At 39.7% G+C, this 19,218-nt stretch overlaps 1 protein-coding gene across 3 annotated transcripts in view; it reads left to right on the top strand.

Moving 5' to 3' along the window:
* The window catches only part of ATP6V0A4 (ATPase H+ transporting V0 subunit a4), a 72,563-nt gene extending 62,605 nt beyond the window's left edge, over positions 1-9,958 (top strand). For all 3 annotated transcript variants that reach the window (XM_027842320.1, XM_027842319.1, XM_027842321.1), the window contains 5 exons: positions 3,169-3,270; positions 5,125-5,241; positions 6,476-6,593; positions 7,472-7,643; positions 9,273-9,958. In XM_027842320.1, the coding sequence (XP_027698121.1) occupies positions 3,169-3,270; positions 5,125-5,241; positions 6,476-6,593; positions 7,472-7,643; positions 9,273-9,372 (609 nt within the window). In that variant the 3' untranslated portion in view covers positions 9,373-9,958. The remainder of the gene's footprint in view (positions 1-3,168; positions 3,271-5,124; positions 5,242-6,475; positions 6,594-7,471; positions 7,644-9,272) is intronic.
* Positions 9,959-19,218: the final 9,260 nt, after the last annotated feature.

Here is a 19,218-nt window from a genome sequence, read left to right as displayed (position 1 = left end):
AGATCTGACCTCCAAGTGATCTCTAAGGTTCCTTTCCACTCTAAATCTGTGATCTCACCCTCATTCCACCATGTGAACTGTTTTTATAAATGGATTTTGGTATATCAAGTTTTCTTAAATTGAGAGGTACCCTTACAAGGGCTGCCTTCTCATTGAGCAAGTTTCAGGGATGATTAAACAATACTAAGTGATTCAGTGATACTCTGTAGATTTCACTTGTTGAAGGTACTCCTCCATTCTTTTGATATTTGGAATAGATCCTTTGGAAAGTCACAATCACCTTGCAATTTCCTTTGGCTAAAGTCAGACCTCACCCCACGGGTGGTGCACATGCAGTTAAGCTTGGACGTTCAGTTGCTACTCCATCTTTGGTCTAAGACATGACTTTCATGATGACCTATTTTAAACAACAGTTGACTTTCTTCACATATTTAAACGATTTTCTGTAGTGGATCTTTAAAATCTTTCCTTTTCATGATACCTTTTTTCTCCCACAGGATGAAGATCTTTTATTTTTCTAAACAACATTCATAACAAATACTACTAAATAAATCAAATATGGGGTAAATTTCTAAATAAGACACAACCTATTTAAACTGCTTACATTTTAATTAAGTACTTCAATAGTTCACTTGATCTTATTGGTGGGAATTCTCCTCCCAATGATTCTGTTCACAGGCCATCTATTTCTCTCATCCTGTGTGATTCTTGTGCGATTCTCGTTTCCATTCTCAAATACATCTTCCAAACAGGTCTCACATGTGGCCAGACTTTCTGGAGGGGCTTTTAACATTTCATGACCAATGTATGTGCTGTACCAATGCAGCAGCACTTAGGTTGGGGTACCCCTGTGTCACCCCCTTGATCTTGCCACAAAACTGCCCACCTCCCTTTCTGATCATGCATCTACTGCCTACTTTTCCTTATGCAAGTTTTGCAGATGAGTCATTTTTGATAACATACAGTTGTCTTCTTGTGTGCTCTGAGTCTCTCCATTACCCTTTAGGTCACTGGCAATTTTAATTCTTTGGATATTCAGGTTAAAAAAATAAGTGGGTTCAGAAAGATTTAGATAATTCATTACAGATTTCTCACGCACTGATTTAAAAAAGAATATCCCATACGCACCTCAATTGGCAGCTAGATAGTATCAGTAGGGCAATCTTGGTGGTAAAATTAGGTTTCTTACAAAGATTTTAAAGAGATGAGGAAGAAGGCAATTGTTCATGTACTTTCAATTTTTTCTTTTTTTTTCTTTATTAGCCATTTAGTGTCTTGCACAGTGAGCAGTTGAAAACTGATTTATCCAAGTTTTCAAAATTATGTTTCCTCCAGCACAGATTCCTCTATTTGTATGTTTTCTGGTTTAGACACTCTTCTTTAAATACATTTCCACGTCCTCATTAGTACATTGAGTACTTAAGTAGACTTAAAATGTGGTAGCACCATTGTCTTTGGTGATAAGAATTGATCATTAACTAATCTGTCTCATTTTCTGCCTATGTACTGTGTTCCTTCTGCTCCTGTAATCTATAAATAACTTGTTTTGATTTGCTGACAAATTTTCTATAGGTTCATTTCCCTTTCATTGCTTTCCACCATTTTGAGAAGTAATAATGCTTGTAATCTTTCTCTCTTCTTCCCTGTAGTGTTTCACAAATGAGTTTGTATTAGAAACCGACGTTGCCATTGGCTTTTCATATCTATTTGCTTGTATGTTGGCCGTGGGAATGCCTATGCCCTTTTGATGTGCGTGTAGAGATTGCTTTATATTAATGAAACTTGGAATTCAGCAAACATTTTTTTAAGCCCCTAAAATTTGAAAGGCACCATGCTATGCTCTTCAAGAGGAAACTTGCTCTTGAGAGATGGAATGGTTGTTGGATTGATTTCCCAGGGCATATGTTTCACATCAAGGAGCCACAACTCACCAACCACGCTCAAGGTCTAATAACATTAATCAAGGCTCTCTTTACTAAACAAAAAAATCCTTGAACATAGAAGGCTAGTCAAACATCTTGGATGTGTTTTCTCCTCTCTCCCCCCTGCCCCACCCCACCACTGTAGATATTAGATGGCCTTTGTTAGATTCACCTTTCCTTAATGTAAATAATTAAAGGTTTTTGTATAATTCTGGTGAAATGTCCCATATCCTTTACTTTGTAGAGATGAAGCTAGAATAAAATAGAATAGTCCTTCTCACTGTAGTTTGAACTGTGATTGTCCTATAAGTCATTCACACAAAAGGGCAGCATTTGCCATGTAGGGAAGAGCTGAAGTAAATGACTGAGGTAATGGTTCAGTAAATCCCAGGAACACATTCATGTAATCTCTTATCTCCTTTCTTCCCCACCCCCCTCCCACTTTTTTTGAGCAAGTGTGCTACAGCTAAAACCAGGGGGTGGGTGGGAATCGTAAGGGTAAGCGGCTCCTACTACTGGCAAGCAAGATGACCTCTGCAGACTTTGCAGAGAATAATTGTCCCCTGCCTGATCCTCTAAAAGCTTGGCTAGAATAGCTGAAGAGGTATAAGCAGTGCGAAAGGATTCTTTCTGTTCCTTGTAGAAAACAGTATTATTCACTCCTTGTCAGTTGTTCTGACTAAGCCTTCAGAAGGCCTCTTGCTGTTTTTGCCAGTAGAAGGACCTTCCAAGGGAGACATTATGTGTATGGGGTGGGGGTCGGGGAAAGGTGGGAATCACATTTTTGCTTTAACAAAACAAAACCTAGAGACAGGGTAATGTACAAAAGGGGAGGGGATAGGGCGTTAAATATGGTGCTCTTAAAGGATGATGGTGGGTGGGGATTTTAAATTTGCACAGGTAGCCTCAAGGTCTCACCTCCCTGTTGCCTTTACCTCCAAGCTTTTTAAGATCTCTTCTCTCGCTGAGTTGGATTTTCCCTGCTTGGATACAGGAGCACCATCTACTCCAGAGATGAGGTGGAGAAGATTGGTACCCTTGAAAAGCTTGGTGCCTCTTTTTAAAAAAGTTATATATATGTGTATATATGTGTATATGTGTATGTATATATGAATCTATAGATATGTACATGCATACATATATACACATATGTGTGTGTGTGTATATAATTTGTATATATAATTGTTACATGATAGCTATGTAGCCACAGTAAGATAACAGTATTTCCTTCTTTGGTCTGTGATAGCAAGAAGTCCAGAGCTTCCTGGTTATTTTTGCTTTGATTTCTGTGCCGTGGATGCTCCTGATTAAACCTTTTATCCTTAGAGCCAGACACCAGAGATCTCAGGTAAGAACCACTGAATACATCTTGTGTTTCTCAGATGCAAGAATGGGTAGCTCAGAGAGAAGTGGGTGTATACATCTGCAGGGAAAATGCTTGGGGACTGGCCTGCCTTTTGTGAGCTTCTTCATTCAGATTTTGGTTTACATTGATAAATACTGAAGAAATGGGCATGACTGAGGCTGCCAATTCAGGGGCACGGTACAACCTCATCATTTTAGCTTAGTATTAAGAGTGCTTTTACTTTTTTTTACTTCAATTCCTGTAAGTTTCATGAGGATAAGGACTGTTTTGATTGATTGGTTCTATTGTGACACCTGTGGTCTGAGAGGGGCGGTATCAATTAGGACAGATCTAATGGTGTATGGAATCTAGAAACAGAGCTAAATGATTTATTTAAATGTATACCCATTCAGTTTTGTTCGTTTTGAGCAATAAGGCTACATTTTGTTGTATTGCATGAATCATTTATGTTAAAGAGTTCATTATTAACCTAAAGTGAAATAAGTTACTTAGCTATCTTAAACTATGTCACAAGATCTGTTAGAGATAACTTAATATAAGCAAAGTTAAATATATTTGATTCCCAGTTTTGGGTATTATCTATGGCCTAAAGTTAATTTCAGGCCAGTATCTCTAACCATTTGTCTGTTTTATCCTTTGGCTAACTGCATGCGTGTACTCAGGGGAGGCCTTACTCCAGTAACTGAATTAGGAAAGGTAACCATCTGGGAGGAAAAAAGAAATCCCATGTTGTATCCCCAAATCAAATAAAAATCACTTGTATTTTTTATTATACATATGGATGATTCAGTGGAAAGTAATGGGATAGCATACTTTCTAGTTATTGCAAATGTTTTTAGATTCAATTTGAGTGAGTTGAGAAAATATTGGGTGTTATCAAAAAATTATATGACAGTCAGTTTATTTTATCCCTTCATAAAGAACTTTTTCTCATTTTCCCCCCTTCTCCCCATTGTTCTGTGGATTCTGCCTTTGCAATATCTCTTGTATCCCTCCCTCTTCCTACTGCCACCAAACCAGCAGAAACCTTCATTACCACCTCCCTGGACCATTGCAATGGTCTTCTAATAGGTCTTCCCACTTCCACCCTTTAGTTTATTCTTTACATTGCTACCAGAAGAATGTGAGGCACAGATTTGTTCATTCCACTCCTCCACACAAAACTTTTTAGTGGTTCTCAGTTGCCTACCAAATAACGTTTAAATCCTTTAACGTGGTGTTTGAGGCCTTCTGTGATATTAGTTTGCCAACTTTATTTCAGAAACATAGCATAATGAATAGAAAGCCACGAGTATTGGGCTCAAGTCTTGCCTCTGACATATACTAGCTGTATGAATGGACTGTAGGTTGCATAGAAATTGCTGACATATGCTGGTAAAGTGAGTTTCCTCACTTGGGAATGCCATTTGCAAATGAAGTCATAGATTCAATTTCTATCCTTATCTCATACTGCTTTGCTCCATGAACTCTAGCTTCCATCCAAACTGATCTCTATTCATTGACCTCCAGATTTTTGCCCCTGTGCCTTTGTTTACCTCTATCTCTCCTTCTTCTTCCCTCTATTGCTCTTCCTTACATTGATATAATTTTTATATTGGTTGGTTAACATATCGCTATATCATTTTGGAAATGTTGAGTAAACATTTGTTCAATATAAGAACTCCATTCTATTTCTGACAATAGAAATACAGTATTTGTGTGAATTACCTAGATTGTGTTGTAGTTATGCGCATGACACATTCTACTTATTATATAGGTTGTAAGGGTAAATTTAGTTTAATGAAGATAAAACCCAAGTTGCTATTTTCATGTTAGTTGGTTCTCTGATGATTGCAGGCCCTTATTACCAATCAGGATGCCTCAATAGAAATCGAGGTAGATGGTCATCCTAAGAGTGTTGGCAAGGGGAATTCTGCTGGTGCCCACGGAGGACACGATGACCATGAAGAAGAGGTACTTGGGGAATGGAAAGGGTGCTTTTTCATGTTGTGTGTGATCAAGCTAGAAAGTAAAATCTAATAAATATCATGAAAGTTTTTAAATCATCTTATTGATGATTTCATAGCCTTTACAGCAAAATGCCAAATCCTACTAAATTTATGGAAGACCATAATCATAATCAGTAAAAATTTGAATTATGAGCTCTTTTAACTAGCAGAGTTTTGTTAGCTTTAGGTACCAAAAAATAACTGATGGCTGGCAATATTGTCAAGGTCTAAAGGGATTTTTAACCTGCGGTATACGAACTAAAATAATTTTTTGATAGCTGTATTTCAGTGTAATTGGTTTCCTTATATTATTGTGTTTTTATTTTATGCATTTAAAATGCTTTTACAAAATAAAAGCATTATTCTGAATAGAGTCTATGGGCTTCACCCTCCTGCCAAAGGGCTCCATGACACAAAAAAGGATAAGAATCCTATTCTGGACCATTTTGCTTTATCGGAATCCCAATTCACCTTCCAAATGTCAGTTGTCAAATCTCAACTTTCCTTTCTACTGTTTTTTAGGTAGTACTAGGAAGTTTTAACACTAAATTGTTTTCTGATTAGTTCGTGTGTGTTTGTCTTTTCTCCTTAGCTAAACTATAAGTTCCTTAAAGGTAGAAACCCATGGTGCCTTATACTTCTGTATCTTGAATGGTGTTGTACAATTAGGGGGCAGCTGGTAAATACTCATCCTTCCCTCAGCCCTTCAGCTCTAGCCAATCCCCAATTTATTATATTCTTCCCCACCCTACAGCTCATTCATCCTTGTTTGGGCACTATTGTTCATCTCATTCCCCAACCTGGAAGGTACTGTCCCCTTTACTCCCATCCTACATGAGACCATTTAAGACCTGAACAGAAACTCAAGTCCTCCAAGACCCAAGCTGACCCTGTTCTCTTCTCTCCTGATTACGTATGTGTATCCTTATTTTTCTTAACCTTTTTTTAAACCTATATTACTTTTTTCTTCTTTAGTAATTTCATGTGCATATGTGTCTGTCTCTCCTTTTCCAACTTACATTGTTAACATTTCTTGGGGGACAGAAACTGACTTCTACCTACTTCTTCTCTGCTGTGTGTATATATTCCGTTTTCTTGTCTGTCAGCATGCATTCTTAAGCATTTTCCCTTGGAATCAAGATAGGAAGGGGGAAAGCAGTGAAGTGGTCCCAGAATAGTTACTCCCTTGTTCATTTCAGTTCAATTTTGGAGACATCTTTGTCCACCAAGCCATCCACACCATTGAGTACTGCTTGGGTTGCATTTCCAACACAGCATCTTATCTTCGGCTCTGGGCTCTCAGCCTGGCTCATTCACGTGAGTGATTACTGCCTGATCATCTCAGTCACTTCTGTATTGTTAAGTTAGGGTGGCTGTCTGAGGGAAGGGTCCTGATATATCAAAGTAAAGTTTACCTTTTCTGTTCAATTTGTACTCACTCTCCAAGAGGGAAGGGTCTCTTATAAAAGCATCACATACATCTAAAGTGAGATGGCTACCCCATAAGCTTCAGGGGAGATGTCAATGATTCTGGGGCTTGGGGTTTGGGAAGGGTTCAGGCTTTAGGAAGGCTGGGCTTCTACTGCCCTCAAAACAGCAAAGGAAAAGTCTAGGACTAAACAGCAAGAGAACAGGATAGTTCTTAACTGAATGGTTCTGATATGCTTTGTATGTTACCCTGGGCAAGTGATATAACCTCTCGGTGCCCCAAGCCACATTCTTAGTCTATAAGTTGCAAAACAATTTTAGATTTGCATTGGTAGAGGGGAAAGAAAGGGAGAGGGGGTTGAGAGAGAGAGAGGGAGAGAAGGAAGAATGAGGAAGGAAGATCATATATACTGACATGTATAAGGACACAAAGGCCACAAGGAGCGTGTGCCTGGTCCATTTCATCACTACCCCTGGTGCTTTGAGCCCATGTTCTTTTATATCCAGGAGAACAAAGAGAAACAGAGCTCTAAACAATTTAGGGTAATGGCCCCAGGTGCCTTTGAATGTACACATAATCAGATGAGCATAGGGATTGGTAAAATTCCTTTGAAAATTTCAAGGCTTTTACCTAGGGACTCAAGTCAGTCTAGCTGATTTTCATCCATGCATATATCCTCCTACATAGGGGAAGGGAGGTATCCCAACCCATGTGTTTATCAGGAGGGGCATTACTTGATTAAGCTTGTCCCTGTCTTGCCTCACAGAATTGTCAGAAGTGCTCTGGACCATGGTGATGAGCATTGGCCTCCACCAGAGAAGTTGGGGAGGCCTCATTGGAGTCTTCATCATTTTTGCGTTCTTTGCAGTTCTGACTGTAGCCATCCTTCTGGTCATGGAGGGTCTCTCAGCCTTCCTGCATGCGCTTCGACTTCACTGGTAGGTGTTACCCATGCCTTAATATCTTTTATGGTAATATGTTAATCTCTGCATCTATAATTCCCCCTTGGTCCAATTAGGTAGCATGGTGGATAGAGCTCTGGATCTGGAGTCAGGAAGACCTGAGTTAAAATCTGGTCAAACACAGCTGAGTGATCCCGGGCAACTCATTTAACCTCTATCTGCCTCAGTTCCCTCATCTGCAAATTGGGGATAATAATAGCACCTACCTCAGATGGTTGTTTTGAGCATCTATCACAAGAACAATAATGACAATAATAATAATAATTATAAAAATAAATAACACTACAGATTCCTTGCAAGGGCGAGTTATTGTGTCCATGTATATTTGCACTCTGGGTCATTGTCCACATTGGTGGTGTGGCCAAGTCTCCATAAGACCAGAAGGGGACAAACTTGGGGCATCTCATACTTGCAGTTGGGGCCAGGGTGCATCTAGGGGTGTGTAGATGCATGTATCACGTTTGCTCCCCTGACTATGCAGTGGTGGAGTAAAAGAAGTGATAGGACTGAAAGATTCTAAAAAATGAGCACTGTGGCTAGAGAAAGGAATGCCACCAACCCAAAGAAGCTAAATGTGCTGACTTAGTATGTGCAACTCATTCCTAGGGTGAGAAGGAGAGAAGAAGGGAGCTCTACAGGACATAGTGCTCAGTGAGGAGCAAGATGTTTCAATGAAGGGCGCTCAGGGAAGAGGAGATTGTCATGATGGCTAATGTTTATATCATTTATATCACACTTTAAGGTTTGCAAATCACTTCATACACACAATCTCCTTTGATCCTCACAATAACCCTGTGAAGTAGATGCTATTATGATACCCATTTGGCAGATGAGTAAACTGAGAGGTTAACTTGTCCAAGGTCTCACAAGCCACTGAATATCCAAGGCAGTATTTGAACACAGGTTTTCCTAATTTTGAATCCAGCAATCTAGCTAGCCACTATGATACATTATCCCATTACCTGAGAACAAATCTCTTTGCCAATGAGGTTCTGTGCTATGTGGCTACAGGATACAGTCTGCTACCTCAGTTGAGGACCAACCCCCATTCAAATTTTGGTCATTGTTTCTATTTTTCAAGTATTACTATGGACAGTTCCTGAACAACAACATCTCCTTTAAAGAGAGAATTATGTATATATCTCTCAGAAATTAGATAACTCCTCAGTTGTTAGAAATCCCTCTCCCACCTCCACAGCCCCTTGGCCACTCCAACAAGAGTCCTGTGAGAGCCATTTTTTTTATTGGTATGTTTTGTTTTTTCTACAAACTTTCCCATAAAGTATATTACGTATGGAAACAACCACCAAACCAGAAGCCTAAGAAGGGAATAAGAGAAAGGAGGGAATGAGGGAGGGAGGAAGAGATCAAGGAAAGCTAGAGGAGACCAAGGTGTGAAAGAGGTGTAGACTAGTGGAAAGGCTAGACAGAAAATCAGCACTTAGTTCAAGTGCCTATGGTGGACAGTGTTTTTGGTTATCAGTTGCCCACGTCTGGTACATTTTTTAGGACCACGTGCTCCACTTTTACAAATGTTCCTGTCTTAAAGCTTCTAACCTTCAGCCACCATGTGTCTAACTTGCCTTTTCTAATCTCTGACACTAGGGTTGAGTTCCAGAACAAATTCTACACTGGGTGCGGATACAAGTTTACTCCCTTCTCTTTTAAAGAGATCCTGGATGGGACAGCAGAGGAGCAGACTTAAAATGCTGATGGTAGCTCCCCCAACGTCCTGGATCAAGTCTCTCTTTCAATTAAACTAACTGAGTCTCTTTAAAAATCAATTCTGGGCAGGGAGCTCAAAGGAGTCATTGTTCTGAACTAATCTGTCATATAAAGCTTTGCTTTATTTGGTTCTAAGCCTGAAGGTCTGTTAGGATTTAGCCATACCCTAGAGAAAAGATTTCTGCTCGTGGGCCAAATGGAAAGGGGGAAGAAAAAAGAAGGTCTTTGGACCTAAACTGAGATCGTGATAGTAAATCAGGTGAATAGAGTGTTAGAGAAACAAGGAAACAGAAGCTTGTTAATAGAATATTTGGAGCAGAAATGGGGCATCAGAGATCACTAAGCTTGACACTGCCCTCCTCTCATCCTACCGATGTAGAAACTAGGAGAAGCAAAGGGAAAATGCCTTAGCTAGCGGCAGAGCCAGGACAGTAGCACCTGCATATCCTGAGTACCTAGTCAGACCTTAATCTAATCTACCACTCTATCTTCCATCATCTTTCCAGGAAGGACTTTGGGTTTGTAATTCTCTGTTTACGTATATGAAAGGGAATAAATCACCACTGAGTCACTCACTATTTACTCAAGTGTTTTTTTTTTTTTTGTTCTTTTGAAGTCCCAAAGCAAAGTGAATTGACTTCATAGCCTACCTGCAGGATGGAGAGGGGTCCCTAGCTAATCCCATAAAGGGATTATGTTTATCTAACAGCCTTCCCAGAACCCTTTCCTCTCACTTATCTAGGGTTTTACATTACAAGATTAGGCGCTTTCTCACGACTTTCTGCTCCAGAGATGAGGAAGAAGGTATTATGTTCTCTTTTTGGTGGGCTGGTCTCTCTCTTTCTGTGTGTCACTGGACTGCTAAATCCTTTGGAATGAAGTGTGAGTACATGAAGTCATCGGTTGCTTTGTTTTGCTGTTGTGCTGGAGTAACTGAAGATGGTTGCCAATTTGGTCTGAGTTTCATGATTTGGAAAATGGGATTCTAGAGAGAAAGAGTAAATTGCCCTCAGCAAGGTTTCAGACAGCAGCCCCCCAGGACCCTCCAAACCCTCCTGAATCCTGCATTTGTGTGACTGATAAATCCCTCCCTCAAACCCTGCTCTTTCCAATATTGCCTCTATAACAGGGGTGGGGAACCTGCGGCCTTCTAGGTCCTTGGGTACACGGGACTGAGTCCAAGTTTTACAGAACAAATCCTTTTATTAAAGGGATTTGTTCTGTGAAGTTTGGATTCAATCAAAGGGCTGCACTTGAGGACCTAGAGGGCCACATGTGATCTCATGGCCGCAGGTTCCCTGCTTCTGCTCTAGAAACTTATCTTAAGTGCCTACTATGGGCTGATACAAAGACAAAAACTAAACAACTCCTGCGTGACAGGAACATGTGAAAAACATGGCAGAGAGAAATAAATATAAAATATTTGCAAAGTAGTATGTAAAGGGAAATAACAACAGAGAGAATTGGGAAGACCCTCATATGGAGACAGTGGCACTTGAGTTGGGTATTGACGGAGTTAAGAATTCTTTTTTTTTTTTTTTGGCCAGGCAGTGGGGTTAAGTGACTTGCCCAGGGTCACACAGCTAGTAAGTGTTACATGTCTGAGGTCATATTTGAACTCAGGTCCTCCTGAATCCAAGGCTGGTATTCTATCCACTGCACCACCTAGCTGCCCCAGGAGTTAAGAATTCTAAGAGGTAGAGTTGAGGAGAAAGTGCATTCCTCTGTGTGTGTGTGTGTGTGTGTGTGTGTGTGTGTGTGTGTGTGTGTATAGGAATAGCTGATAATAGTAGCTAACATGTATATAGCCCTCAAAGGTTTGCAAGGGCAGCTAGGTGGTGCAGTGCATAGACTGCCAGGCCTGAAGTCAAGACTCCTTCCTGAGTTCAAATCTGCCCTTGGACACTTAGTAGCCTTGTGACCTTGGGCAAGTCGCTTAACCCTGTTTGCCTCTCTTTCCACATCTGTAAAATGAGCTGGAGAAGGAAAAGGCAAACTATTCCAGTATCTTTGCCAGGAACACCCAGTTGGACACAACTGAAATGACTGAACAACAACAAAGGTTTGCAAAGCACTTGACAACTATTACTTCATTTGATCCTCACAATAACCATGGGAAACAGGTATAATGTGTAATAAGGCTAGAAAGATAGGTTTGAATTAGATCATAAAAGATCTCCCTGTCCATCATAGACCTTGAGCTGAAAGGACTTTAGAGGTTGATCTCAGTTACTCCCCCACCCCGCCCCTGGCCATTACCGCAGTATTCCTCTTTGTGAGGATATCAGGATGTAGCTCCCAGCTTTGGACTCACCGTAGCTTGTCTAGGACACCTTCCTCCTGACGCCAAGCTATATAGAATCTGAGAACTGGAAGGAACCTTAGAGTCTGATTGATATGACCCATACCTGAACAGGAATCCCATCTGCATTATCCCTGATAAGTTATCATCTAGCCTGTACTCCAGCGGGAGGAGGCTGTTATCTCCTATTCTACTTCTAGATCTAATTTTAAGAATCTTTCCTTAAACCAAACTGAAATCTGCCCCTGCAACTTTTATGCATCTTTCCTACTTTTCCTCTCTGGAGCCACGCAATGCAAGTATAATCAGTCTTCCACTAAACAGTCCTTCAAATGCTTGAAAATAGTCATCATATGTCCATCAATTGTGGAATGGCTAAGCAAGTTGTGGCATATGATTGTGATGGAATACTGGTGTGCTATAAGAAATGATGAACAGGATGGTTTCAGAAAAACTTGGGAAGGTTTGTATGAACTGATGCAAAGATCATTGTGCAAAGTAAGAGCAATATTGCAACAACGGTCAGTTGTGAAAGATTTAGCTGTTCTGATCAAGAGAATGACCCAAGGAAATTCCAAAGGACCCAAAATGAAAACGGCTATCTATTTCCAGAGAAAGATAACTGATGAACTCTAAACTTGCTTTATTTTTCTTGTGTTTTTTTTGTTCATTTTCTTTTGCAACATGGCTAATATGGACATACGTTTTTCATGACTTCACATATAAAATCGATATAGAATTGCTTGCCTTCTCAAGGAGTACAGAAATGCAAGAAGGAGGGAGAGAATTTGGAATTCAACATTTTTAAAATAATGGCTAAAATTTTTTTACATGTAATTGGGAAATATTTAATATAATAAAAATACATTTTAAAAATCTTATGGCCTCCACTCCCTCATCTCTTCTGTAGTCTAACCTGATTTTTTCAGTCAGTTCATTCCCTTGCCCCAAGTCTTGACTGCGCCGTCATGGACACACTCTAGCTTGACAAATTTTCCCTGAACTTCACTTGCTCACATCTGTATTACAGAATCTTTTTTGAAGAAATGAAGCTTTATTGTTTTCAAGTGAATTCATACAGTAACTCAAACCATGAACTGACAGTGTGTCTTTCCCCCATAGGTCTTATTGCATTTGCTTTAATGAGCCAATTAGACTCTTGAAATTGGAATGTTAATTATATTCACATTGGTGCTACAAAGAGCTTGAAAATTGTTCTCTTGACTAGGTTAAACCTGCCTCCTATAAATCCATTTACCCTATTGCTTTGTTTAGTAAATCTTTTTCTGTAGTGAATGAATGGAAAGGCAGACTCATATTACACAATATCTAAATTAGTGGGGTCTGGAACAATAGATTTTTCTGTATGTCCCCTTATGGTTGGTTGGTAAAAAGAGTGTTGGAGGAGGCTATGAGATGGATTAGCTTTGTTCAAACCCTCTTGCTCATGAATTGCCCAAGTACCAGAAATGGAGCTCAACCAGGAGGAATCATGCTCTAGGATGAGGACATTTGTAATACCACCCAGGGAGGTGGAGGTTGGGAAAAGGGCAAGGGATGAAACTCCAGAATGATGCTGCTTTAGTATCCTCTAAATTTTTTGCCCTTGGGCAAGATCTGATTGCCTCAACTTAGTTATAACCCTGGCTTTGAGCACCTCCTCCTCACCTTCCTCATGTATCTTCAAGTCTTCCCTCAGGAAAGCTACTGAATAAAGTCAAGACTTAAGCTGATGAGGCCTTCAGATAAGCCAGATTTAACCTGGAAGAAAATTCCTTCTGAGACCACATACCTGCTCATGTCTTATTTGGGACTTAATGCTCATTTTCGTTAGGTTTCTTGGGGCAAGGAGAGGTTCCTCCCTTTTTTTTTTTTTTGACAGGAGCAAACCAGCTTTCTAGTCAAAGGTCCTCTTCCGACCCACATAGCACATTAGGCCTGACCATGTACCCTGCTGTGAATATAGGGAATGAATGGTAGGGGAAGGCTAATGGGTCAGTGGCATAGCCCAGGCCTGGAGCCAACGGGACTTTGGCTGATTTCCAAGACAACGTATTAGCCAAGGTGTGGAGATGAAGCCTTTTGTAACAAACTTTCAGTTGGCATTTGTATAATACTACCCTCCATGCACTCCATGGTCCTGCCATAGTGGACCTCTTGCTGTTAGCTCATGTGATGTACTGTCTCTATCTCTAGGCTTTTGTTCTAGCTATGCTCCATAACTAGGAACATTCCCCTTTCTAATTTCTTCCTCTTAGAATACTGTACTAGCTTTAAAACTCAGCTCAAGTACCACCTCTTGCACTTTCCATCTAAATTTGTACATATACCAATTTATATATGTATGTATGTATGTGTGTGTATATATTATATATACATATAGGTGTGTGTTTATATATGTATATGTCATCCTCCCTGTTAGAAAGCTCCTTGAGATCCAGAATTGTTTTTGCTTTATCTCTATCTTAGAGCTTAGTACAATGTCTGGAACATAGTAAGGACTTAAAAAATGCTCTTTGGTTGATTAATTGGTTGGTTGATTTGGTTGAGTGCCAGGTAAGAGAAGGCAGCACGTCTGGCTATTCACAGCAAGATTGGCCCAGAAAATCACAGTTCTCTAGACTTCCATGATGACTACGCACATTGTGAGGGCAGAGAATAGCTTAGTCATCTTTGTTTCCTCTGCAATGCTAAGACTCAGGGCCTTATTCATAGTCGATGCTTAAGAAATGTTTGTTGAATAAATATTGTTGTATAAATGAAAATACATTTGATTAATTTTTCATTGATGCCTTTTGGTTTTTCATCATTTTCATTTCTGAATAGATCGCTCCCATTCTCCCTTTCTCTCCTATCTGGGGAGACTTATAACAAAGATAAAACCCAAACCAAATAAGAGAGCAATTTTATTTTTTTCAGCAAAACCAACCAATACATCAACTGTGACCGACAGAAAGTGCGATCACAATCACAGTCCTCTATCTCTTCGATGAAGAGAGGAAGACATATTTTCTCAACTTTATCATAGGGTCAAGCTTTTTAGTCATTGTCCTCACACGACATTCAAGATTTTTAAATTATTGTTTTAGGATTTTATTTTTTTTGTTCTGAACTTAACAAATACTGAATTAAGTAATTACTTCCTTATATGTAACAAGTATAACTGAAATAGGGTTATACATAAAGATACAAATCTCATTATGTGTACACCTTGACTTTCTTTTAACCGGTCTTGCTTATCTGTGTTTCCTTTTGAATTTCACTTATGAGTGTTTAAAAATAATTATTCTTCAGTCACCCTTTTTTACTTTTCTTTTTTAAAATTTCTTTTTGGCAACTCCATATCTATCCTAGCTCTCCCCAAACCATTCTCTACCTCATTAAAAAAAAAGATAATAGAGAAACAAAACCCTTGTGACAGATCTGCACAGTCAGGCAAAACAAATTGGATTTGTCTTCTTCTGCATCTTGAGTCCATCACCCTCAGTCAGGAGGTGGCTAGCATGCTTCCTCATCAGTGCTTTGGAATTATCATTGTGTTACTCAGAGTTCTTCATTCTTTCAAAGTTGTTTTTCTTTGTAATGGCCATTTTCATTTCATTAAAAAAAATTTTAAAAAACCTACTAGATTTTAAGCCACTTGTAGATAGGTTGAGTTCACACTCTCCACTTTTTTTTTTTCCCTTTTGGTATCCCTTTCAGGAGTTGACCTTCTAGAAATAGCTCAAAGACATTTGGATCAAGTCATTTTGGGGCATCCTCACTGCTTTTAATGATTAATACATCATTATTAATGTACAACTGGCAGTCACTCATAAAATTATAGACTTGTCGGTGGAAGGGACCTGAGAAAGCCACCTTGCCCGACCCCTTTACTTTACAGATGAAGAAACTGAGGTCTGGTAAATTCTGGTTGAGTTGATGAATGAATAAATCATGACTATCAAGTCATATCTTTTTAGAAAACATTTCCCTTCAGGTTTGTTTACAAATTTGTGAACATTCAAGAAATGTTTCCAAAGTGGTATTTGCCACTGTTTAAAAATTTTTTAAACTTGACTGTCATTAACAATCACAAACATTTCCATATGCATTCTTTTTCTTTTTTTTTGCTTTTTTTTATGTCCCCAATACTTAGCCCAGTGCTTGATATATAGGAAATACTTAATAATAACTAGCCTAACACTTATATAGTGCTTTAAGATTTGTAAAGTACTTCCTTATAAATACTGTTTCATTTTATTCCCACAACAATCCTAGGAGGTAGGTGCTATCATCCTCATTATGCAGGTGAGGAAACCGAAGCAGACATATTAAGCGACTACACAGCTAGAAGCGTTTGAGATCACATTTGAACTCTGGTCTTCCTAACTCTAGGTCAAGCACTCTATCCACTGCACCCCCTAGCTGACTGAATGACTGAAGGATGGAAAAAGAGGATTGGGGATGAAATTGTGCATTTACCATGTATGGCTTTTTTTTTTTTTTAAGTATGCATCCTATCAAGTCATTTTAAAGATTTTAAATAATGAAATTGGTAGCCTGGCAGTGAGTTGGGTTTACTTGCCTAAGGTTTTCCCTTTGATCTGATGTGCTCTTGATTCCTTTCATTTTGGGCAGCCCCTTATTTGGCCTCATGCTTTTTTTTTTTTTTTAAGACCATATCCCATACTTATTTCAAGTGGAGAAACATGTTCTTTGTTTTGGACAGCTTTCATAGGGCAAATCCCCATTAAACCCTCAGGCTGCGTGACCACTGGGAAGGTTTCATACTATGTAACAGCTACTGCTGTTGCCTTCTATCCATTCTCTTTTTTCAAACTACAAACAGCTTAAACCAACTAATTCCCATTTGCTGACTTTGGGCACCTATGCCCCTTCTTTGCCCCTCTAGCTGTAGTTACGGTCAAGTGTTAGTGTTTTAACATTCAAAATGTCAGCCCTACCAGAAGGAAAAACAGGTATGAAGAGTTGAGATGAACATGGGAAGACTTTTATGAAAGGGTACAGACAATGTAAAGAAGACAACAAAACTCAGGTCAAACACAATCATTAAAGAATATCTTTTTGTTGGGTAATGATAAGCCACAAATGTGGAATGCAACACGTGTTAGCAGTTGCAATCCCTATAGTAGTGATTGCAGTGTACTGATCACTATATGAGGCTATTTTGCTGTACTGTTTGGGAGATTTGAGTGTTTGATGAGAAGTCTCTATCTGGGTAAAACAGAATGTATGTATCAATTAAAAAAAATTGTAATGCTTTATTACCTGCTGCTCACCCAGTTCCCCTACCCTCGAGATACCTGCACTCACTAGTTATCCAGAAAAGCCATTGAAACTACGTCGAGCTGCTTTCCTTTTGCTCACAGATTATTCTCCTTAAAAATTCTTCCCTACACTTTTCTTATGACCAAATTCCTCTGTCAGTTCTCCCCTCTCCCATTTCAGTGAGAAATGGGAGCTTCATAACAGCTTCCATAACGCCTAGGCAGGTGAAGTTTTGTGGAGGGGGCGTGACCCAGGTGTAACTAATTCTCCAGCCCACTTGCCAGGTTTTGCCTTAAAGAATCCTGTAAGCTGAGCTGGGAGGAGGAAGAGGAGAAGAAGAAAAAGAAAGCCGTAGCCTTGGGGCTCCAGAGGAGGGATAAGTTCTTGGGTTGGGGAGAAGCTACAGATGAGCCACCTAATTCTGAGTGGAAACCTGCTGTGGGCCTGTGACGATCTAAGAGCCACAGCATACTGAATAAAAGTCCGCGGGTTTCCCAAGGTTTGTGACACCTTCAAGGTAAGAAAGTTTCTTTCAAATAGTTGATGTGTATCTACGCTTGTCTTTCCTGCCACTATTGGGGGCATTAGAAAGTGTAGGTGTAAGGAATATTGGCCCATGAATTCCAAGATGTCAGTTGGGGGGAATCTTAGAAGTCTTCTCAATGGACTTCTTCATTTACAATGCAGGAACTGAAACCCAGAAAAGGGAAGAGACTTGCCTAATAGGGTGCCCCATTTCCTTTATTTACCGGGGTGTACTTCCGTTGTATGAAAGGCGTTAACGTTTGTGTTGCCGCTACACCCTAATGTCCACGGAATCTTTCCATGACTTGAAGCCAAAACCTTCCATACGAGCTCTTTCCCTGTTTAGAATTTGAGTTTTTTGAGAGCAGGGACCATCTTACTTTTCTATCGATATAGCCAATACTTAAAACAGTGCTTTGCACATAATAAGCACTTAATAAATGCTTCATTTATTCATCCAAAGTAGCGACAATCAATCTCATCACGCCCCAAAAAACTTAGTCCTTTAGTTGAAAGATCCCCAGGCTCACTAGTTGGTGTCCCATTTATTTTCTATAAAATTAAATATATAAAAATTCCAGTCCAACAAAAGCATGGGAAGTGCTTGGAATTCATGTAATGAAATTTAGGTAATAACAAAAGCTGTGTATTTGAACTTCAGAGCAGTTTTATAATATCAACCCTCATGGAGGAAGGCTACAGTATATATAGTTGAGTGGAAAATATGTTGAATGTGGTCAGAGGTTGTTGTTCAGTCATTTCAGTTGTGTCTGACTCTTCGTGACCCCATTTAGGGTTTTCTTGGCAAAGATACTGGGAGTGGTTTGCTATTTCCTTTTCCAGCTCATTTTATAGATGAGGAAACTGAGGCCAATAGGGTTAAGTGACTTGCCCAGGGTCACACAGCCGGGAAGGGTCTGAGGCCAGACTTGAATTCAGGAAGATGAGTCTTTCTGATGCTATAGCCTGCCACTCTATGCACTAGGGCTCCACTTAGCTGCCCTGGAGCCAGACGACCTGGGTTTAATTCCTGGCGCCACCATTTTACTAGACGTGTGACCTTGGGCAAATTGCTTAATTTTCTCTGAGTCTCTAGTTCCTTATTTGTATAAGGAGGAGGTTGGATGACATGACTTGTCAGGCCTTGTTTAACTGTTCATCCCTGATCCCATAGGATTCCATGGGAGGTCAAGTGGAAAGGGTCTGAAACTGAGCCAGGGACCTTGGCTCTATATTCTAGGTCTGCCACATCCTGGAGAGATTTGTGACCACAGGCAATCATCCCTTCTCTGTAACTGTGGGCCTTCCTTTGCAAAATAAGGACAATATTTGCACTGCAATACTCTCGCACGGAAGTGGCAGAGATGTGTTTTATGAAACTTCAAAGTGTCACATAAATGTGAAGTACGGTTATTGATTTTGAGAGGCCAAGGGGAGTGTAGTGGGCAAAAGTGTAGAACTTGTAGTTAGGAGCTGAGCTGGGGTCAAAACTTGCCTCTGATACTTACTTAGGTGTGTAACATTCTGCAAAATTAACTTTAACGATCTCAGCCTCAGTTTCTTCATCTGTAAAATGGGGAGGCTAATACTTTGTTGGGCTGTACTGGGGATCAAAAGAGATAATATACGTAAAGCACTTTGTAAAAACTATAGTACTGTATGAATGTCTGCAATTATTAGATAAACCAGGGGTCACTTCCTTATTGTACAGATTAGGGAAACTGAGGC

The sequence above is a fragment of the Vombatus ursinus genome, unplaced genomic scaffold, assembly GCF_900497805.2.
Source record: "Vombatus ursinus unplaced genomic scaffold, bare-nosed wombat genome assembly UNPS02014870.1, whole genome shotgun sequence".
NCBI classification, from domain to species: Eukaryota; Metazoa; Chordata; class Mammalia; order Diprotodontia; family Vombatidae; genus Vombatus; species Vombatus ursinus.
The sequence above is the reverse complement of the archived record's forward strand: the minus strand, read 5'-3'. Positions and strand labels throughout refer to the sequence as shown.